The 22153-nt window shown below is 54.7% G+C and overlaps 9 protein-coding genes across 9 annotated transcripts; 5 read left to right on the top strand and 4 right to left on the bottom strand.

The window, feature by feature from the left end:
- Positions 1 to 311: 311 nt before the first annotated feature.
- Positions 312 to 1455, bottom strand: N656DRAFT_608470 (uncharacterized protein). The gene has a single exon (XM_064810283.1). The coding sequence runs from the start codon at positions 1301 to 1303 to the stop codon at positions 683 to 685; it is 621 nt and encodes a 206-aa protein (XP_064671522.1). The 5' UTR covers positions 1304 to 1455; the 3' UTR covers positions 312 to 682.
- N656DRAFT_608370 (uncharacterized protein) lies at positions 879 to 2050 on the top strand. Its single transcript, XM_064810282.1, has 4 exons — positions 879 to 981; positions 1223 to 1324; positions 1456 to 1604; positions 1717 to 2050. The coding sequence occupies exons 2-4, from the start codon at positions 1321 to 1323 to the stop codon at positions 2017 to 2019; spliced, it is 456 nt and encodes a 151-aa protein (XP_064671521.1). The 5' UTR covers positions 879 to 981; positions 1223 to 1320; the 3' UTR covers positions 2020 to 2050.
- On the bottom strand, positions 1772 to 2813 carry N656DRAFT_608566 (uncharacterized protein). The gene has a single exon (XM_064810284.1). The coding sequence runs from the start codon at positions 2640 to 2642 to the stop codon at positions 2082 to 2084; it is 561 nt and encodes a 186-aa protein (XP_064671520.1). The 5' UTR covers positions 2643 to 2813; the 3' UTR covers positions 1772 to 2081.
- Positions 2814 to 6855: 4042 nt separating this feature from the next.
- Positions 6856 to 8259, top strand: N656DRAFT_607949 (uncharacterized protein). Its single transcript, XM_064810279.1, has 3 exons — positions 6856 to 7362; positions 7538 to 7734; positions 7806 to 8259. Exons 1-3 carry the CDS (start codon positions 7116 to 7118, stop codon positions 7998 to 8000), a joined length of 639 nt encoding a protein of 212 aa, XP_064671519.1. The 5' UTR covers positions 6856 to 7115; the 3' UTR covers positions 8001 to 8259.
- Positions 8260 to 9774: 1515 nt separating this feature from the next.
- On the top strand, positions 9775 to 10797 carry N656DRAFT_706928 (glycoside hydrolase family 16 protein; the record flags this gene model as incomplete). The annotated part of the gene is made up of 2 exons (XM_064811389.1): positions 9775 to 10399; positions 10469 to 10797. Coding segments are annotated over 2 exons (954 nt in total), but the record flags the coding sequence as incomplete, so codon positions are not given.
- A 2022-nt stretch (positions 10798 to 12819) lies between these two features.
- Positions 12820 to 14161, top strand: N656DRAFT_836242 (uncharacterized protein; the record flags this gene model as incomplete). The annotated part of the gene is made up of 3 exons (XM_064818773.1): positions 12820 to 12950; positions 13212 to 13941; positions 14018 to 14161. The coding sequence occupies 3 exons, from the start codon at positions 12820 to 12822 to the stop codon at positions 14159 to 14161; spliced, it is 1005 nt and encodes a 334-aa protein (XP_064671517.1).
- Positions 14162 to 14532: 371 nt separating this feature from the next.
- N656DRAFT_608115 (uncharacterized protein) lies at positions 14533 to 15740 on the bottom strand. The gene is made up of 3 exons (XM_064810280.1): positions 15325 to 15740; positions 14904 to 15264; positions 14533 to 14817 (listed from the first exon to the last, which is right to left on the bottom strand). The coding sequence occupies exons 1-3, from the start codon at positions 15595 to 15597 to the stop codon at positions 14615 to 14617; spliced, it is 837 nt and encodes a 278-aa protein (XP_064671516.1). The 5' UTR covers positions 15598 to 15740; the 3' UTR covers positions 14533 to 14614.
- On the bottom strand, positions 15700 to 16461 carry N656DRAFT_608150 (uncharacterized protein). The gene is made up of 3 exons (XM_064810281.1): positions 16387 to 16461; positions 16094 to 16286; positions 15700 to 15994 (listed from the first exon to the last, which is right to left on the bottom strand). Exons 2-3 carry the CDS (start codon positions 16205 to 16207, stop codon positions 15803 to 15805), a joined length of 306 nt encoding a protein of 101 aa, XP_064671515.1. The 5' UTR covers positions 16208 to 16286; positions 16387 to 16461; the 3' UTR covers positions 15700 to 15802.
- Positions 16462 to 17718: 1257 nt separating this feature from the next.
- On the top strand, positions 17719 to 21064 carry N656DRAFT_777999 (uncharacterized protein). The gene has a single exon (XM_064814925.1). It carries the CDS (start codon positions 18189 to 18191, stop codon positions 20760 to 20762), a length of 2574 nt encoding a protein of 857 aa, XP_064671514.1. The 5' UTR covers positions 17719 to 18188; the 3' UTR covers positions 20763 to 21064.
- Positions 21065 to 22153: the final 1089 nt, after the last annotated feature.

Below are 22153 nucleotides of genomic sequence, written 5' to 3'. Positions count from 1 at the left end.
GATGGACCCAGTATAGAGCCAGTTACAGAAGTGGCTTCACGCATCGAGTAATATTCCAGATTAGAATCACAGCAAGCGCCATTGAGCGGCAGGTTGGGCACCTGATCGACAAGAGCCGAAATACCGAACCGCGACTGGGTTGTTCGTATACCCAGTGGCCGGTATCAGATGACGGAAACGCTACCAAAAAAAAACCTGACCTGATCGGTGTGGTGCATCTCGCTTCATTGTAACCTCTGACCGAGGCCGATGTTTTTGTCAGCCTAACAGGGAATCTCCGAAGGCCTGAGGTTCGGTCAAGGTATTCGTAGCGCCTGCTCACGATGAACCTAAGAATACAGGCGCGCGTCTCACTCTCGAAGTGAAGGCCTGCCAACTTGTGGCTGTGGCCATCCAGCGTCGTGGTAAACTATTTTCCTGGCTCTCAGAGCTGTGTTGATGTCTCATTCTTGTTTACTCATCACTCGATGAAACGCTTTCCCTTCCAGGTTATGATCTCGAGTGTCGGCAGTCGGCACGGGGCTTTAAAGACGATTCAAAGCGACCGGTTTTCGCGCCCCTTCCGGACCTCAAAGCATCGGACCGGCACCATCCAGAGTAACGCGAGACCTAGCAAAAATGAGCAATGCAGTTTATTCTTGGAGTCATTCTCTGAACCGCCCACGGAACTCCTGTAGAATACTCAATCATTCAGACTGCAGCTCCGAGGACTTCCAGCACGACCAGTTTCGATTCCGACGATCGGCATTCCGTCTCTGCTAAACATTCCATCCCGCAGCCAGTTTACAAAATACCATCGATGTGCCTCGGCAAGCTGCGGATGAGAACGCAAAGGGCGGTAGGGGAACGTATCCTCCAAATTGTGTCCTGCTGCAAGTCGAGATACGTACCCCTGCACTGCAGGACCCCGGCATCCATGCAAGCCCATCGAGAACGACTTACAGAAGAAGTTACAGCTCCTAACCCCGTCTAGCCTCGAAGGTAAGCCCCTGTGCCTGTTCCACACCTCCGCTGGGGGTGCAACCTCGCCTCGCCCTACAGCCTTCCATCCAAAGGCCCAAGATGAAAGATGTGTACCTAGCAGGAGCCCTGTTCGTGAATATAATAATGGGCTCCCGGCGTCAGGCATGGCCCTGCCCTGTCTCACCCCTTTCCATATTCTCATCATCAGAAACAGTAGCCACTCCTTGTTGATACATCGACTTGACAACGCTGCCGTCAGCTGCCAACGATTGAACTCACTCGTGTATATCAACTCTTTGCCAAACAAGGCCATGGGGAATATCAGGAATCTTTCCGACATGTCTTCGCCTACAGATTATGTGTACGGGGACCAAGAGTACTACGGTTCTGGGTCACTGAGCCCTGACTTGTCGGCAGTGAGTTCTTCGGCTCCTAACTAGAAAAAAGAATGGACAAATGCTGATAGTCGGCCGTAGTATGACGTGACTTCAGCGGCAGACTTCAGCAGCAGTCTCCCTAGTGCGTATCCGAGTCCCGAGCAGGAGGAGACGGGCTCGCCGCAAACCACGGAACAGCAGAAACCCGCCGCCAAGAGGAAGCGGGAAAACCGCTACAAGAATGCCCCTCCCGCTGTTTTATCTGTACGTACATACATACACTGCTCTAGTAACACTCTCGGCTGCCAATCATAAGCAGTTCCAGAATTCGGTCCGGATCCCGTTCAGAATTGCTAACACTGTTCCTTTTACAAAGCGGCGGAGAGCACAGAACCGTGCTTCTCAGAGAGCTTACCGCGAACGGAAGGACCAGAGGATAAAAGATCTCGAACAGATGCTCAATGATGCCAAGCAACGGAACGATGTGCTCAGCCAGGCATACGCCGAGCTTCACGCCGAATACGTGGCGCTCAAAGCTTCACAGCTCAAGGACCACGGTTACCCCCAGCACGTTGATGTAGCCTACAGCGACCCTCACAGCATCGAGCTCGGCACAGGCCTTGGGCTAGACCTAGACATGTTTACCTATAGCGACGTGAACACCGGGTATGCACTGTGAAAAAATAACGAACTATCCGTTCAGGATGACAACAAGGCATCGGGACATTTCGTCGGATATTTTCATCTTCTCCCTACCAACTTGACGTTTGCCGGAATAACAACCTGGGTCCACGATCTTCTCCGCAAGCAGTTCACCACCCACACAAGCAGCAGCGGCAAGGCTACCAAGCCCAATTCACCTACGACTGAGAAGCCAGGTTCAGCCGCCTGGGAAGAGGAACCAACACAACGCCGCCTCTTGCCACTCTTGCGGCCCAGTTCGCAATTTCGCAAGCCGCGGATGCCTGATGCGGTGAGGTTGGAAATGCGGGAAATTGATGGAACCGGCAGTGGGATGAGTAGCACCAGACCGGCTGCGAAGCAGATGAAGGTTACCTGGAGATGGCGAGCTCTCTCTCCCTCAGGCTGTGGGTCTTGCCGTCTTTCTTCTCGCCGCCGGGAATATATTAGGATGTCGGGGTTGGAATGAATCATCAGACACGGAGTTTGTTTGGGGGGATTGCTGCGTGGGATGGGTACAAGTAGCCCGCCGCTACCTAGTCTTGCGGGATCCAGATTGGGCGAGCCCGTGCTGATGAGTGAGCGCGCACGCAGCATGCATGCACATCGCCTTGCATTCATGCCCTTTCTTATGCACCCCGTTCTATCGGGTTCGCCGCATCGCCACCCACCACTACTATCTAATTGACACGGCAGGATGAGGACTTAGGCTCTGCTCAAGCATGATGGTGGCAGGTTGATTTGTTAGAGGAATGGGATCTGTGCATGTAAATGGCGGACTTTGGGGTTGGTTCATCTGTTTGGAGTTTGTTGTCAGGCTGCTTTGGGCTTCTGCCTCATGATGGATTCAGTTGACGAGCTGATATACCAAACCTTGAGGGCTTTTTCATTTTTTTTACTCTTGCCACAGATCGAAAGGAACCGAGTTCGTATGACAGCAGCATGAATTCAGTTTATATAGTACTAGTTCAAAGAGCGCTCAAGTTGCTTCCACGTTATGACTGGCCGCCCTGGCTTGGGCAGCAGACTCGGACGATCAAGGGTCTCTGTCGTGGTCACTGTATCGACAAACGTTGAGAATGAAAAGTGAATGAAGCTAGAATAAACCCCAACCGCTGGTGACATCAGGATTCCACCAGCATCAAACTTAGTATCGTGGTACTGTAGTTAAGGGATGGCGAACATGAGTGGTCAAGGTAGATTAAGCCGATGACGAATGATGCTGACTTGCAAACACGTATGGGCTACCAGTTTCCTCCAAGAACCCTGATCATGATACTAACTACTAGTTATCAACCGACTAGGTATTATCAGTTTTAAGAGGAACTGTGTGCTGACAGGCGGTAGAACTACCTGGTGGGTTCCATGGACGGACTTATTCCGGGGCTGAGTAAGCCTCCATTTTCTGTAGAGACCAGCAGGACAGGTGGTACACCTAGGTGCTATACTATATTGCCATGAAGGGAAATCTGACAAGCATAGTACTTTCCTGTAAGGTGATGCCTGGGTGGCGGTATGCTTGGGTGCCTCCTTGATGCTGATAAACGTACACGTTCGGTGACGGGATACGGAAAGGGTCTCTACAAATAGGCTCATACGAGAAATATCCTACTATGCAGTAGTGATCAAGCTATATCCCCCATAATCACTGTAGGTAACAGGAAAAGAAAAGGGGGGCGGAAAGAAGTGTACTCTTTTCACCAAGGGGCCTGATACTAGTAAGTTGAACTAGAGGTAGATTTCGGGAATAAGCTTGATTTATGGCAGGAAGACTCTGCCTATCATGTCGAGCAGGTACAATACTCAATATATCAAAAGCTCATTTAGTTAAGTTGCCAGCTACCTTACCCAGGTAACTATTAAGGTACTAGTAGCTCTCGCATTAGACGTATGAGTTCACATTGCATTTCATGTTAGTTCAGCACTACTGAAATAGAACCCTACTTACTCTCATAAGACTAGTGATCAGATCATTGGACTGCGCTTTCAAATCTTGAAATATTGGTGGTGGACAGATGGTGATTGCCGTGCCCAACGGAGGCCGTCTCGCCCCAGGGGAGGAAACTGAACCTTCTGATTCATGCCATGTTCTTTTCTGACTGTTTACTTTCCAACCACGTCGAGAAACATCAAACGGCATATCTATAAGAACTTACCTAGCAAATAGAGGGTAAAGTCTCTAACATTGTAGTCTGAACCTCGACATTGAAATCCATGAAGTGAGGAGGGGTCAATGACAACATGCCACCAGACTACGGCTCATAGGTCACTGGTTTGGTTAACTGGGCTTCACTGTGTTGTCAATGATGCCCCTTTTGCATTGAGGCTGGATGTCCCGGTGAATGGTAATGAGACCAAGGTACTAACGGTAGAGATGCATGTAGGACGGTACATAGTATGACCATGACGCCTGGCTTCAGTCCTTCTATTGCCTGTTCGAACTCACCTAACTTATCCCACACGATGCAGCTTTATCCGGATCCAGGACGAGTACCCTGCTTGCAAATGTTTTTCGCCATCTCAATCTGGAAAATAATCCGTAAATGCAATATCGATGCCACTGCTGCGAGCCATGGTGAGCTTCAAATGTAGCATAACTTTCACTGATATTCCCGTCGTCTCCGTTCAGAGAACCAATAAGTACAAAATATCCAAGAATTTCATGTCCTGTGTCTGTACCTTAAAGCGCCCGTAGATTACATTACCTACTCGTCACGGTCTCGTTTAGAGCTGAGCCTACTTTACCTGTATCTGCACCGCTGCCTTGCATGCGGCCATCCACAACGACACCAAGTCAACAACGAGTACAGCAATCCGAAATCTCCCGGGCCTCGTGCCATAAGTAGTATCTTGGCATTCACAGCCAATGCGACTGTGCTGGCATGAAGTCTAAATCCAATCTATTATGTGACATGAACAAACGACTCGGAAAAGGCGGCCTTCCCCTCAGAAGACACCCTAGTAGCTACCGGCAGCCCTTAAAGAAAATGAGCAGGTGCTGAACCGTTTGAGAATCTAAAACATCAGGATTGAAACACGTAAGACCGGCGTCAATACCCCGGCTGAACACAGAGAGACAAAGGGCCGAGTGAAAGATCCGATGAGAGTCGGAGACGATGTCGTTGAGGTTGTCGACAAGCAGTCGCCGGAGTCTGAGGGGTGCATCATAACCGCTGGCGATGCTCCAGATGGCTCTCTTATGCGCGTGCCCCTGTGCTCCCCAAGCCAAACAACCGTCCAAGCAGAGTGAGACCAGCAGACCATCCCCCTTCCCCTTCCCCTTCCCTTTCCCCTTTTTTCCGTCTCCCCGCTGCTGGTCGGGCAGTTTTCCATGATTTGAGGTACAAATGCCACTGTCCACAGTGCCATTGCCATGAGATCATGCCGATATAGGTACTGCATGTTGTGTGCTTGATTGGACGAGAAGTGGACATGCCCGGTCTGTCTGCTCCCCTCCCCTTCATCCCCAACGACTCGAGGAACTCGACAAGTCAGTGAGCCATGTCAGCCGAAGGTGAAAGCCGCGAAGGCAAAGAGGCCAGTCGTTCCGAGAACGGCTGCTCGTCGCGGGCGGGGGCTTTCCTGCGACAGGAGACCTCGCGGCAGGTCTTGGCGAACCCGGTGCCTCTCTTGCCGTACCAGCACCGGATTCCCGGAGGAAGCCGGCTGGTTGAGCGGACGGGAACCGAGGTGAACATGGTGCTGCTGCGGCTTCTGAAAAGAAATAACCCCTCAGTCAAGGCTTTGGTGGTGTGGACAGGACTCGAGGCTGGAGAGTTGATGCTCGGGTATGAGGGCTGAGATGGATGCCGTGGATGATCGTGCACTGCCAGTCAACGAACATGAACCGGTGGGTAGTCGCTCCTACTTTAAGTATTTCGTCCGTTGATGCTAATAGTACCATCGTCTGCCTCACCTATTCCACCACTGGTCTTCATTCACCCACGACACCGCATATGTGGTTGCTGAATCAGCCTCGCTCCCGCTGTGTCCACTCAGGTAGCACAAAACCTCACAGGGCTGTAGCTAACGGGTTCACCGCAGCATTCATCTGTGCGACCTTCTTGCACGGCTAAGCCGCCCTCAAAAGCAGGAAAACACTCTGACCGCCCTTGAGGCTCCTCATCTCTCAAGGGAATTGCTGCGAGGTCACCCTCGCTGGGCTCTCTTGGCATCCACGTTGCCAATGTGCTATTGAGTCATTGGGCCCGGCGAGTCGATGGCGTCTTGTGGTCTGCTGCATGTCAGCAACTCGGTCCCGGGTAGGTAGAGTAGTACGAGCTCGTGGCAGGTAGATAGACGTCTGGTCTCGCATCTGCGAGCCGTTCATGTGCTACTGGACGTCTAGTCCCGTCCCAAAACCCGGGCTGAGAGCCGGGAGGATTCTTTATCAACTGCAGATCGCCGAACTCGCCTCAGACTGCGCACCTCTGCAAGTCGGGGACCAGGGCTGCTCGCAGTGTCCGCTAGATCCTGTCCCCAGACGTGCCGTGCATGCCCAAAGAGACTCGATTCGGTCTGGGCGACCGGGTCTGATGACCAGAGCAGTAAAATCGACGTTGCTGGATAAATAGGCTAGCATCGGAGCTCCTCGTGCTGTCAGTGGCCGGCAATATCGCGGAACGCTATCTACCCTAATTTACCCTAATATCCAGCTCCGAGAGGCGCCTTTACTTTATAATATTGAGTGGACGCAGCTTCATGGATCGACCACCGCAGAGCTGTAGACGACATGGCAGTCTCGAGGGAAAATGCAGCAGGACCCCTTTATCTCGTCTCTCATGATCGCGGGGCCTCCTCGTTTGTTCTTGAGCAACACGTCGCCGTTGCACCAGCTTGGTACGCTTAGACCCCGAGAATACGGCATCGTGCTTCAATAAGGGTCCATTGCAACCTCGTGGAAATCTTGCCGTCCACTGCTACCCTTCGTACTTATAATTAGTGCCTCGCTCGAGGGTTGATAACCCAGCGGCCCGGAGAAACGTGAATCTTGACCGCCAACTTTACCACACTCGCAGTCACTCCCTACGACGGTCCTCCCTGACGTTGGTACAACATGCGGCAACTCCCGCCCAATAGTTTGCCAACGCAAAGATGAACCTCATGGGTCTGGTCGGGTGGATTCTCGTAGCAGGAGGATCCGCAGCGTTTACAGCCAGCCCGTCGTCCAGCACAACGAAATTCACCAACCCGTTCGACGCCATCACAAGCGGGTCGAGTGTCCGGTTAGCGTGGGAGGGCGTGGCGTCTCAGCACTACCCACTGTGCATCACGGCGCAGCTGATTGAGAGGAGCGGCGACGAAGGCTACGGGGCGAATGCGTACCGGGTGAATATCACAAGTATGTCTGGCATTCTTTCCCACAACCCTGCGCGCGTGTTTGTCTCAGGCAAGTGTGGGGGATATAATCAAACCGACTCCCGACTCACAGACTTTCTCTTTGTCATCTTGATGCAACTAGCCCTCTGGTATGCCACGGTAGAAGCGACGGCTAAAAAGATCATGATTACTGTCAGCTACTGCCAACGGGTCGTCATACCTTTGGGAGAACACCCCTTATCCGCTCCGGTGGATTCCCGGCGGGCTGTATCAGCTCGAGCTGAGGCCGTCGTCTTGGAGTGGAGGCGGCTCGCCGCTGCTGGCGAAATCACCGTTCTTTAACATATCGGATCCCGGGATTGCGGTAACTCCCTCTGATGGCGAGAATTCTCCGGTACGTGGCTTTCTACATACAGCTCCTGCTGTCGCATTACAGAGGCTAAGATGGTTCGTTGCGAGGGTCAGCAACCAACGTTGGTGGATTACCAGAGCGACAACGCATCGGGCGTGAGCAAACCGCTGGCTGTTGGGTTGGGGGTTGCCATTGGGATCCCTTCGATTGTGGCCCTGGCAGTTGTCAGCTGGTGCTTTAGAAAACGGCAGCGGAGGGTGGCGTTGGAGAAGAGACTGTTGAAGCGGAGCGAGTTTGTCATTGACTAAGAAGGTAGAATTAGTAGTACGCTTGGATGTATTGTACATAGGACGGTGTAGTAGGCAGAAAGCGGACAATGGATGAACAGACAGCATGATTGTTGGTGCCAGTTGGTTGTTGAAATGGATATCACCTACCTTATTACGCATGGAGCTAAGATGGAGACTGCGAAGTCTGTTGTAGCATATGGAGCAGAGACGATATTAGCGTGGAGTGCCTGGAAGGCGCAGCCACGGCGTTCACATGCCATCCGAACCTTCCGATGGATCTCTTGTATTGACTTAGCAAGGCCACCTAGCTCGATCCTAGCTTCCCCTGGCAACTGCAATAGATTGCAACAGATGGGAAGAAAGCGGTTCTTTCTCTCTTTCTACCCGTTCATGCTTCCATTGATCCATTCGTTTTTCGCAGTACATATACTGTAGTGAACTTGCACGGGACGTCTCGACGTGTAGTTCAGGCAATTGGCAATTATTAGGTCATGTCTTGGTGATCGGCAATCTAGACCAGGCGGGCTGAAGTGCGATGGCGAATCTAAGCTTTCCTCGGGCCGTCTCCACACCTTCTTTGTCATTCTCGAAAACGTACTGGGGCGTTGTTGCAAATCTCGAAGACAACACGTTCGTACGGTATGTTCACAATCGAAAGGAAATCTCCTCGCCTAACGCATTGCATCGAATGCCTAACTCGCCAGGCTTGCACAGTAATGCCCCTCATTTCTTGTGTACAGTATGTTCACCAAGATATGAAATGCCCTTGCGATGTTGCCCCACGGGATGTGTGGCGCTGCTCGCTTTAACGGCTCTGTTCCTGCATTGTGCCCCTGAATGACCCACAGCCTATGAGGGAGTGGACACGACTCTGTGTCTGTGTGTGCGCTGCAAAGATCTTGTGTATGGGTTGAGAGGCTAACAACATTATAAGCCGCTGCTCCATTGGATATCACAACTCTGTGTGCTTGCAGAAATCCCGCTTGGGGGCCGAGTTCATCGTCAAAGTCAGGGGAGGTCGACTACGGCCAGTGCCCTGAATCAGTCATGCTATCCTCTAGATGCATAGGAGTTAGTGATATGCTCACTTTCCGAGGATGTTCATACCAAGGTACTGTACTGTGAACGACCTTGAAAGATTTCCTCATTCCCAATGGTTGGTTGGCTAGCAAAACTTTACAGCATGGAAAAGTCTGGACCCCGGGAATTGTGTGGCCTTGTGGGTTCGCCTCATTGAATCTCTAACAGGCTCCACTACCCCTGCTTGTCCCGTCCTGCCAACTGCCAACTGCCAACTGTTGTGCAGACGGACGGACGAGGAAGCAACCCGGTTCGGGGTTGAGCGCTAGACCGATACGACTCTGGGTGTCTGGAGCCGCCAACCGGACAACTATTGATCCCCAACTAGGAATACGCTCCTTTAGCGATAGGCTCGCAAAGCAAAGAAGTGATCCTGTGGATCCTCGTACCACGACACGACATCCTATCCCCTGGCAGCCCTGGAATGCTGTCCATACAGTCTCGCAATGGTGGGAACCCTCACACAATCCTTGCCATGGCCTGTCGTCTCCCCTGACTGTAAAAGGGAAGGGGACGCCCCTATCGTGGAGCGTCTCCTTTCTCTTCTGCTCGATGCTTGCCTCAGCCAGCCGTCCGTACAGCTTCTACAGCACATAAACCAGAGCATTCGTTTGCTCGTCCTCTGACGTATCGCACGTCGAATCACTCTTTCCAACTCTGTTGGCCTTGTCATTCTTTCATCTTCATATATACCGAGACGGTAAATCCGGTGATGGCTCCGTCTCTAGTTCGGCTGGGTGCCGCTGCCCTGGCTTATACTTCTGGTGTTGTTGCTCAGGAGAAGGCGTATCAGCTCAAGGAGTCATACACGCCGTCCAACTTCTTTGACAAGTTCAGCTTCTTCAGCTCGCCCGATCCCAACAGGGGCTTCGTCCAGTACAGAAACAAGGACGACTCGACCCGTCTTGGTCTTGTCGAGACTGGCAGTGAGGACGTGAAGATCGGTGTCCAGGCCTCGGGCAACGACCAGGACGGACGGAGCAGTGTCAGGCTTGAGAGTGTCAGCACTTACAACTCGGGCCTCTTCATCGCAGACTTTTCCCACTTCCCTGCAAAGGCATGTGGTGCATGGCCGGCTTTCTGGATGGTTGGCCCCGAGTGGCCTCGGGACGGCGAAATCGACATCTTCGAGGGGTGGAATTTGAATGAGGGGAACAAGATCGTGCTCCACACCGATTCGCCATTGAACACGGGTATCTGCAAGGTCTCGCAGGCCGACTTCACCAGCCCCTTGCGGTATGCCGACTGTTGGATGGATGCGCCCAACCAGCCCGGAAATACGGGCTGCGCTGTCGACGAGAGCAACGGACTCTGGTCGAACCCGCAAGGCGGTGTCTGTGAGTGGCTCTCGTACAAGTACGTGAGGCGGTATCGTCAATACAGCTACTAATGCTTGATTATCTTAGACGCTACCGAGTGGCAGGAAGACCGCATTCGGATCTGGAGCTGGGCCCATGGCAGCGTTCCCGCTGATGTGACCAGCGGGAAACCCAACCCAGAAAACTGGGGGCGACCCAGCTTTGCCGCCGTCAGCCCGTCGTGCGACGTCAAGAAGAACTTTAACAACCTGCGCCTGGTCCTCAACATCAACTTCTGCGGTGATGCTGCCGGCAACCTGTGGCCCGAGACCTGCGCCGGCTCAACGGGTGTCGCCGAGTGCTACACGTACGTGCAGTGGCACCCGGAGGCCTACAAGGACACGTATTGGAAGGTCCGGGGTATCAGCGTGTACCAGCTCGAGGAGGTGACGGCACCCAGCACTAGCACCAGCACGAGCACCAGCACCAGCACGAGCACCAGCACCAGCACCAGCACCAGCACCAGCACGAGTGCGTCTGGCACGACAACCGATTTGACAACGACGACCACGGAGGCGACTACCCCCTCGAGCACGGAGGATGCTACCCCGTCCACTACCGATGAGGTTATCCCTTCAACCACCGAGGATGCTACCCCTTCGAGCACAGAGAAGACCAGTGCTCCCTCGTCGACTGACGCCTCAGAGACGGAGACTGGAAGCCCAAGCTCCGAGCTGCCCACGACGACTGTCCCCTCGACCACCACGACAGCTACCTCGGCTTCAGAGACCGAGACAGAGACCGACTGTCCCGATGACGACTTCACCACATCGCCGACGCACACCGGTACTAGCGTCCCCCTCTCGACCGCCACTACCGGCTTTTCCAACTCTACGGGGACAGTACGCTTTCCTAACGCGACGGCCACCGACAGCCTCCCCGGCGCGACGACCTCCGCCCCAGAGTACACGACCTCGACCATCTTCACGACATCAGTCATGACGGTCACGTCGTGCGCGCCGACCGTGACAAACTGCCCGGCCAAGGTGGTCACCTCGGTCATCGCCATCGGCACCACCGTCTGCCCGGTGACTTCGACTGGCAAGGAAACCCAGCCCATCGCAACCGCCACTGTCACTCCCAAGCCCGGCAACGGAAACGGCGGCGAGGGCGGCGAGGGCCAATGGACCACATCCACCATCTACTCCACCTCTCTGTACACCGTGACCCGCTGCCCGCCCTCGGTAACGACCAACTGCCCCGGCCTGCTGACCTCGACCGTCGTGTCGGTGGGCACCACCGTCTGCCCCGTAACTCCTGGCACCATGACCCCGACCGGTGGCGTGGTGGTGCCCACTGGGTCCAAGAGCACCCTGTCGTCTAGCAGTGCGATGACCACCGCGGTCGTGTCCAAGCCTCCTACCGGTACCACTACTGCTACTGGCACTGGTGGTGTTGGGACTCCGCCGTCGGCGTCCTCGTCGGCGTCGCCCTCGTCTGGCGGTGGTGGTAAGCCGCCCTTCAGCAGCGGTCTCCCCAACAACAACGGTACAGCGCCGGTGCCGGTGCCGGTGCCGACCAAGGCCACGGGCACGGGCGCGGTGCCCCCCGTCGAGATCGTCACGGCCCGCCCGAGCTCCACCACCACCAAGACGCCTGTTGTTATTGCCGGCGCGGCGAAGGCTGCGGGGAGCGGGATGGTGATGTTTGCTCTGGGCGCGCTGGCGGTTTTCTTGCTGTGAGAGGGTTCTTCTTTTGTTGTTTCTCTTTGGTTGGGGATCTGTTTAATGGGTTCTCTCGGCTTGGCTGACGAGGGGGCTGTCAAAGCTTGTAAGGGGTAGAATGTACATTTTACGGAGGCATTGTGCTGGGTTTGTGTACCTATTTTGTCTACCTACCGTACATTAGAGCGAGTTGGATAGGATTTTTGATGATACAGAATTTCATTCCCCAAACTTTCAACCGGGCCAAAAGTTATTGCAGGGAGCACTTGCCTTGATTAGCACTTGCGCCTAAGAATCCGCATCGGGCGATGTTTCCAAGGGAAGAATTGTTTGGCCGTTTTGGGCACAGAATGGGGCTCTTTCCAAACTAAAATGCTATTCTTGCTTCTTTGATCATCCTTAACTTTTTGCTAGATTCAACAGCCTACATTGATCAACGATCTGCACTGGGAATTGCCGTAACGTTATTGCGGGTTGTTGTTGATCTGACGGAACAGTACGTACCGAATGTCAAGTGGGTCTCACCATGGACCTTCAATGCTCAGGAACTTGAAGTGACCTCACCTAAATGACCCGATTACCGACCCATCAGCTTACCGGAAGCCACTCCCCGATCTCATTCGCTCCGAGTTCGATGGTTCACGACTAAACGGGCGTTCTCTGGCGGGCACCAGCTCCGGTATACTGCAAGTATCCGTCTAGAGCCGCAACACCGTACCTACCTACCGTTACACGATGCTCAGACCCCTGCGCCGGCGGGCTTGGCTCGACCTCGCCGCCATCTTCCTCGGGCAACCTTCAGGTCTCTCCACCACGGCAAGCCTTTTACTGACCGCTGCGGCGCGAAGAAGCATATCTCATTCCTTGTCCCGTCAGCCTCTTCCAAGATGCGCCGCCCAACACCCGCAACCGCCGCCCGCCCATGTCCCCTTCCTCCGCCATAGACTCAGACCAGCAACCTCAATCACCACCACCCAAGTCCCCCAACCCCGCCGCCACTACCACAGACCTCCTAACAACCACGACTACATCATCGACACTACCGCCCGGCACACCCCCGAGACAGATACGCACGCCTCCCGGCTGGCGACCGCGCGGCCGCTGGTGACCCCGCGCGGGCTCAACAGCCCACCAACCTACACCATCGTGATCGTGGCCGTCGCCGGCGGGCTAATCTTTTACTTCTCCAACCTGGAAACGGTGCCCGTGTCCGGGCGGACGCGGTTCAACGTGTACGGGGCCGAATCCGTGCGGCGGGCGGGCGAGATGGAGATGCGGCGGCTGCTGTACGAGCTCGAGTCGCGCGGGGTGCACCTGCTGCCCGCCTGGGACCCGCGCGTGGCACGCGTGCGTCGCGTCATGCAGCGGCTCATACCCTTTTCGGGCATGGCCGGGGAGGACTGGGAAGTTTTTGTTGTGGACGATCCCCGCGTGGCGAATGCCTTTGTGCTTCCCGGCGGCAAGGTTTTTGTCTTTAGTGGGATTCTGGGGTTGACTGGGGGAGATAGTGGGTTGGCTACGGTTTTGGGACATGAGATTGCGCATAACCTGGCGGGCCACTTTGGGGAACGGCTGTCGCAGGATATTGGGGCGAGTATTGTTCTTTACAGCCTGGTTGTGCTGGGCGGGGTGTTTGGCCTGGGCCCGCTCATCCTGCATTTCTTTGGGTCGCGGTTCCTGGACGTGGCGTTTGGATTCCCTATGAGCAGACTGCAGGAGAGCGAGGCGGATTATATCGGCCTGATGATGATGGCCGAGGCGTGTTATGACCCGGCCGAGGCCGTCAGTTTCTGGGCGAGGATGGAGAGGGCGACCGGGGGTCACGAGGTGCCGGAGTGGATGAGCACGCATCCGGCAGTATGTTGCTTTTCACACCTTTTTATCGCCCATTTTAATAGTGGACTGGGCCGGTTACTAATGATTGTTTTTGCAGAACATGAACAGGATCAAGAAGATTCAGGAGTGGCTGCCGCAAGCCATGGAGAAGCGAGCACAGAGCGACTGCCGCACGACCACCGCTTTTGCCGATCTCTTCAAGCGTGCATTGGAGACCGGGCAAATTATCATCGTGAGGTGAGCAGAGGTCGATGTCGAGATATTCGGTTTGGAGCGTGGCGTTACGGCTGGTAAAGGGGTTCGCTTCGAAACGATAGCATTGAATGGTTTGGTGTGGGATCATGATTGAAGGTATGTATTGGCAGGCATCTAGCGATTGTACTGTACAAGAACACTCCGATTCTCCTTTGACCTAGCTCTCAGCACGATGGGGTAGGCAAGGTGTTTAGTTTTCTCAAACGGAGAAGTACCTGTCCTCTGCCCGGAAAACACCATCACGGCCCATTGACTCCTAACGCCCCCAGCCAGCATAAACAGCTAGTACCGTCTTTCGCCGCCCACTACCGCTTGTCGTCTCCCAGCGAACAACGCCTTCCACGACGCGCATTTGCTTCTGCCTCCGTGACCCACCTCCCTCTTCTCGTCTCTACCAACCGGACTTTGTCTAGCCTCCTGGAGCATCTTCATGGCCCTCTCAGCCTGCTGTTCCCGTTGCTGCGCGACAAGCCGCCTCATCCTCAGGATCTCCCTGCCCACCGCCGGAAAGATCTGGTCGACGTTTTCCCCCGTCTTGGCCGACACCTCGAGGAAGGCCACACCGAGCGCCGAACTGCATCCGGGCATGGCCATGCGTGCCGCGGCTTTGGAGCCTTCTGCCCAGGTCACCTGGCGAGGCTGCTGCTGCGTTTGGTCGTCGTCACCATCAGCTGAGGTGTCCGAGTCGGCCTTGTTGCCTACCAGGATCAGGGCGTAGGGCCGCGTGCCTTTGACTGCCGGAGTGGCCCCGGGTGGAGAGGAAGAGGAAGCGGTGAAATGCTCGCGCATAAACTCAGCCAGATTCTGGGCCAGGCGGAATGAGGCGGCGTCGCACACGTCGTAGACGAGCACAGCGGCTTCGGTGATGGCGAGGGCCTGTTCGATCATGGGGTTGCTGACGAGCTGCTTGGAGGGCATTTCGAGAGCGTCGACCATGTACGTCTGGGTCTGGGGTTGTGTCGGGGAGTGAAGCTGGTTTGTTTTGGTGTTTGTCGTGGTCGTTGTGCTGAGCGTGATGGGGTGTCGGCAGCCGTGCTCATAAAAGGGGTCGGGCGACCCGCTTTCCCCGCGGAAGGTGTCTTGGCCGAACTGAGCGGCGGGTTTAGACATGTACCCTTACTTCACGGTGATGACATGGGGTTTGCTCACTCGAGTCAGGATGGCCGTCTTGCCCGTCCCCCGCCCGCCGATGACGAGGACGCGAAACTCGCCAACTGGTTTTGCCTGTGCCTGCTGCTGCTGTCTCCGCCTCCGCATGGCGTCTTCCTCGGCCCATAGCCGGCGTCGCTTCTCATCCTCTGATGGAGGAGCGCTCGCTTGCCAGCGGAGAACGGCCTTGAGGAACTTGGCTTCCTCGGCCGTCCAGACGAGCGAATTCACCATCTTGGACGCACTCCTCCTTACACGGCCGGTTTCCGTCATGAGTTCTCCGGTTGGCCCCTGATCGAAAGGTACGACTGGTCTTTGGAATGGATAGCGAAGAGAATGTTCTCCGACTGCGCACTAAGTTTACGGGCCATTGTGAAAAGATCGCTCCTGTTCCGCTCTTCTAATTCACAGCAGCAGCCGAGCACAAATACCACAAGAGCCTGAAGTCGGAAGCCTGAAGCATTAGCATATGCGTATATCACGCTGCGGTATGCTGGGATGATGGCATCAAACAGCAGAATCCAATTCTGGCAAATATCAGCCTGTGACATGAGCCAACTGTTTCTCCTCCGTACGAGAGCGAGGCGAGTCCATTCAGGGTCCTTTTCGGTGGAAATTGGCCCTCTTTATGATCTTCAGGGTGTATTTTAGCATGACAAAAGAGGGCAGGCTAATATGGAGATAGTCCCGGGAATTTAGCAGTGGCATCATCCTATCCAAAAGCCGGCCTCTCCCTCTTCCCTCAACCCCTCTGGTCGAACATTCTTACCTCCCCTGTCGAAGATCGCAGAGGCCAAAGCCATGCTGGCTGAACTGGGCACGAGAGGTAGGTGGGATCCAAGATCGGAGAAATACAAAGCCGAGCCGCCAAGTGTCTCACCATATGGGCTTTCTCGCGTGTACTGTAGCCCACTGCAGTGTAGGGACGAGGCAGGGCAAACGGTAACTAAAAAAGAAGGATGCTGCAACGGGGAATGGCCCTATCCATGTTCACATAATTATCTGCGCAATTCCAGGATCGGCTTTGCGGTACTGGGCGTGTGTTATTTAGATGGTGCATACCTACGTGTACACACAGACGTCCGTTTGCCAATTCGGGGCACCGACTGCATCTTTTGCGCGGACACACTGCCGATGCAGTGCAGATGTAAGTGCGGAGACGGTGAATGACAATTCACGGCTTGAAGCGCCGAGGTGGGAGGTGAGTTCCTGGCTCGCCTGGCTCTTGGGCAACTAGTGTATGTACTGTAGCAGCCCTACAGTAGATATGCTATTAATAGACCACAGTGCGCCGAAGATCCCCTGTAGGTCTCGTCAGTGCAGTAAGGTAATCTCTCTACTATGAGACTAGAGAACGACTAACTTCTGAACCACCGCTCTAGACATATTGCGACAGGTACCATTTGATAGCGTTTGATCTCTATATTACAACGGTACCATTTTTAGAAGATTTAGTAATGGATTGGCTTCGCTACGAGCGTGCAAAGTTGTATGTGAGCACTGCTTCGCGCCGTTTCTTCATAAGAGCCAATTTCAAGGTCACATGATGATAAGCTGATAACGCTGATTGACTGTAACCACTCGAGCCACTGTAACCACTGGGACTACAGGGACCACCGTAAGCTCAGAGCAGGCAGGGCCGTATAGCGGGCACAATCCGCTCGAAGAGTAAGAAAGGTAGGGTATAAAGAGGAAAGAACGTAGGTTGAAGAGGAAAAAAGATAGGTTGTAAGGAGGAAGAAAGGTACAAATAAGTTGTACATACGGATGGTACTGTAGTGATGGCGAATGGCGATTGGGTGCCTGTGGCCCGCGAAGCGGGCCCTAGATCGAAGAGCTCGCGTAGCGGGCTCTTACGATCTAGTCACTATACATACTAACAGGCACAGCAAGAGGTAAATCTTGTTCTGACATTTGACCCAAGAGCATTTCAACAGCGTTGATGCACAGGATGTCTGCATCGAGGATTCTCAAGCGCATGCTCTGCTCATCGCCACCAGGGTGCCGATGCGCCTAAGATTGGATGACGGGAGGATCTGCCGACAGCTCCTTCCCGCATCCCGTCGATAGGGATGCCCCTAGCACAGTACGTATAGCTACATATCTGTACTGTACGCTAGCCCAACCCAAATCCCGGTGCCACTCACTGCATGTGTCCCAGGAAGGGACCTCAGGGGACTTGGGATCCCACTGCTGTGGCATCCCCGGTCCTGCTCTTGTCAGCAGACCTACGGGCAAACTGGATTCTGCACATCGATCGATGGATTCGCGATTTTCTGATCGCAAAAAAGCAGGGTAAGGCATCTATCCAACCTACCAGGTAGCCACTATGGACATTCCTCCGTCTGCCGTCGGAATTGATAACAAACAACATGTCCGGCTCCTGCGACGAAGACGGAAACGGCTTTCCAACTGCCCTGCCTTTTTGTACAGTACTGTCATCACGGCTTGGATGTCCAACCCGCCGGAGCTGGGCGCCAACCTTCAGCCCTACCGGTGGTTCTGACTGGTCGTTGGTTCGGCTCCTGGACGTCCCGCTCAATTCGCCGCCAATCACCGCACCCACAAACCCAGCCGCACGCCCAAGATGGTTCGGGGCGCCAGGTACAGTACGTACGCACCACACACAGCACGTAATCTATTGTAGCTGGGCTGCATACCGGAGCCTTCTCTCTCCGGTCTAGCAGTCACGAGCGGATTTCGCCATGTCAGGTCTGTGAGCTTGGTCTTCTTTTCTCCAATTCGTGACCATGCAAACACCACGCCCCCTTATACCGGGACCTCGTGTACTGCACCTCAACGTCCGTCCATAACCACGATATCCAGAATCGTTCAGAATCCGAGACCATGCGATAGTACCAGATATGGACCCATACCCATCAAGGCCACGGCCACCCGTCCCCCTTCGTTCCGACACTTCATCGAGCGCCTTCAGCAGGATCTCAACCCTTTCCGATTTTACCGACCATGGCATCTTCCAAGATGACTTCACAGGCGTTCCATTGCATGGACAACCCTCTCTTGTGTCGCTTCAGTCGAGTCCCGATAGCCAAGACCAAGGCCACATCTATGCCAATCCATCATCATCGAGCTGGACGCCTTTCGCCGGCAATTCTAGCATTGGCTATTCTCCAGTAGCTCCTACGCCAGAAGTGTCACAGCCTCGAAAGCAAGGCCGAAGTCAGACTCATAGACGGCATGAGCCAATTCAAGAAGAAGACGACATTGGCCTCAGGCTGATCAACTCGGCTGCCCCTCTGGGAGTAGAGGAATCCAAGGCTTCAAGCGACCGAGTTCCTTCCGTTCCGGCCTTCGATGTCACCAGTGCCTTGGGACCGACCACCAAGGACGACGAGGCCTTTCTGAGGACATTGCAAGAGCATGAGGCTCAGGGGAAACTGACGGGTGGTTTGGGACTCGGCATCAAGGCTGAGAAGACTCTGACAGAATCAGCACTGCTGTCAGCGAGCCCAACGACAGAACGGCCACCAAGTCGCTCGTTCTCACGAGCAAGCAGACGCCTGAGCCGAGCGGAGACACTAAAACGGTTGGGACAGAACGAAGCAAACAGACGTGGCGAGGTGATTGAAGTTGTTATGGAGGATGATAACCCGTTTCACTCCAAAGTCGATCTCAGTCTTGTCGCGGGATTCGACACAGTTGAGCCGATACAGCCGGTCATGAGACAGACGACTTTCCCAACCAAGAAGGCCACGACCGAAATCTTCTACCCGCAGCCCAACTGGAAACCTGTATCGATGAGATGGCCCTACTTGCTCTTGTTGATCGTTCTATCCCTCGGTCTCGGAGCTGCTGTCGAGGTACTCTATCGATCTTCCGCTCGGACCCCGCTCATCAAATTCCGGTCACCTTCCGATATACCAGCCGGCCAGCGATTTGCTGTCAGATTCCTGCCCATAATAGTTGCCGTCTCGTATGGCGTGCTGTGGCAGATCACCAATTTCAATGTCATGCGCCTCGAGGCATATTATCAAATGTCCAAAGAGGGTGGCGCCCTGGCTGCAGAGTCCATCAACGTCGACTACCTAACCCAGTTCAATCTCTTCCGGCCGTTCCGGGCCCTTTACTGCAGGCACTATGCTGTAGCCGTTTCGTCAGTTGCCAGCTTGCTCGCGAACGCGCTTGTGCCGACGCTCAGTGCGGCTAGTATCATTCTTTCTCCCGACCGAGACACCCGCTCGAGGTTCCCCAACGCCGAAAAGAGCATCCTTATCCACCACGTATGGGCCCGCCTCCTGACAGCTCTCTTCTGCATCATTGCAGTCCTCGGATGCGCCTTGTTCTACCTGCTCCAAACCCGGCGGTCCGGTCTGCTAGCCGACGTCAAGGGCATCGCCGGCCTCGCCTCCATGGCCACGGCCTGTCACATCCTCATGGATTTCAAAGACATGGACGTGGCCACGCACCAAGACATCCACCAGCGGCTCAAGGATCACCGCTACGTGCTCCGCAACTCGTGCCTTGCACCAGACGACTCCAACCCGCCTTCCAAGCAGGAGCGAGACAGATACACGACGAACCACCTCTCGGCCAACCCGCAGCCTCTGATGCTCCGCTGGGAAGGCGCATTCCCCTTCATCGCCGTTATCGTCCTCTTCGCCGTCCTCCTCCCAACCGTCCTCTTCACCCCGGCCACCGTTCTCACTGACCGCGCCCCCTGGTTCATCACGGCGGTAGCGGTCGTCATCAAGCTCAGCTGGGGCGCGCTCGAGACCGACGTCCGCATGATGGAACCCTACTATATCCTCTGGCGGCGGCACGCCCCGCCAAAGACGCTCACGCTCGACTACACGGCCATGCCGTTCGGCTGGGTCGCCGTCCAGGGCCTGCTCAACCGCCACTGGCTGGTGTTCCTGGTCGGGTTCGGCACCGTGCTGACCGAGTTCCTGACCGTGCTGGTGACGTCGCTGGCGACAGTCGAGGGGCGCGTGTTTGTCGCGCTGATAGGGCAAAAGCCGGACGGTGAAGCTGGGCAGTTAGCTGATGATGGTGATGATCTTAGTGGTGGTGCAGGGCATATCAACGCCGGGCAAGAAACGGTGCCGAGCTTCTGGCTGTCGCTGGCCGGCGCGTTGCTTATCTTACTCTATATGGGCGTCGTGGCCGGAGCGGTATACTGGAAGCGCGGCAGGCGCGTGTTCCTCCCGCGCCAGCCCAACACCATCGCCAGCGTGCTGGCCTACATCCACCAGAGCAAGATGCTGTACGGGTTCGTCAACACGGCCAAGCTCGGCACGGCCGAGTTGCTGAGGCGGCTGGAACGGGGCGGCAAGACGTACGGCCTCGGCTGGTTCCGCGGCAGGGACGGCCAGAGCCACTGCGGCGTCGACGAGGAGGAGCTGTTGAGCGGTTTCAGGCGACGCTACGATTACTCGTGGGCTACCAAGCCGTGGGAGGATCCGCAGAACTGGATTTGAGTTGTTTGGCTTGTTTATCAAGGTACTTTGGTGTGTGCATAGCGATCCGGCGGAAGTGCATTTAATGGCGTCATTGGGCATGACGGTGAGTGTTTATGTTTCTACAGTTCCTGAATCATGGGATTGGGGGGAGTGTACAGAGTAATTGTTCTCATAGCTTACAATTCCTCTACACTAAAGTCGAGAGTTGCATGCTGTCAGTCGTCAGCCAGGCCTTTACCGCTGTGAACTGTCATCTGTTGGGCTCGTTCCTACACATATGTATGTATGTACTGTACAATACATATAGTAGTAAAAGACCTTCTACTACAATAAGACAGCAAAGGAGGAGAGATGAGAACAGATATTGTCGAAAACACGAAAACATCCAAGCTTAACAACGGGATCTACTTCGTACCCCCGGCAAAGATCGCCGACAAATTGGGACCGCCGGCGGCACGGTCGCGCAGACGATGATGCAGATCGCTGGGCAAGAAATGACGTTGTGCTTGGGTGGTAAATCCTGCAAGGCGTGCGGGCGGGAATCAAGCCCGGAGTCAACAAGTCAAATATCACAATCAACAATCAACACGCGCGGATCGCTGCTTCATACTTCCAAGACCCAAGGTAGGCTCAGCCACGGCCGCGAGTCGTGTCATTTTCACGGCAGCCCTTCTAAGTCGATTTAAAGTGCTTACTGTGGTACGGAGGTACAGTCTCGACACACAGTAAATTGGAAATTGGGGCGGGTTCCGGATACGGCAGGGAGCGGGGTTTCAATATTCGGAGCAACTGGCACTTGGCAGAAAGGGGGCTGTGCAGCCCGTCTCATTACGGACCCGTATTCCACCGGAGCCAAGAGGAAACGCGTCTTGTCGCAGCCATTGCAGAGGGAAGCGCCGGGAAGGTAGGGTTAACGTCAGCCACTTTTGCTGATGCTTCGTACAGAGATGTGTGTACTGTACTGTACGCTGTCAGCTGTAATTGTTGCCAGTGTCGTTCGTGATTCTCGGAAACTGAAAAAGGAGGGGCCTTTACGTCCGCATGCATATTTGTACTTTACCGGGCGTCCCCAAAAAGTACGGAGGTACGGACGGGGGACAAAAGGAGGCGCATAATGTTACCAGTAACATGGTCAAGTTACTGAGGTAGCCGCCGCCCCTTAAACTCTGCGATGCCAGGGGCGCTACAGAAGGCAAACAGAACACGAAGGACAACGCAGTCTTTACGAAGGCACAAGTTGGCCAATTCAGCAGTCAGTTTGAGTAAAAATGGTAACTTCCTGTTCGTATCTCCTGATTCAGTTCGCTGTGATTTTTGTCATCTCATGAAAGCCTTTCGTCTCAAGGTGCTCCGCTTTGCGATTTGAGACACCCTGACCTGGCAGGAAAGTGCCGGTGTTTGTCTGAGAG

Source organism: Canariomyces notabilis (assembly GCF_033297395.1).
Source record: "Canariomyces notabilis strain CBS 508.74 unplaced genomic scaffold N656scaffold_7, whole genome shotgun sequence".
Taxonomy (NCBI): domain Eukaryota; kingdom Fungi; phylum Ascomycota; class Sordariomycetes; order Sordariales; family Chaetomiaceae; genus Canariomyces; species Canariomyces notabilis.
Note: the sequence above shows the minus strand (reverse complement) of the source record. Positions and strands in the feature narration are given on the sequence as shown.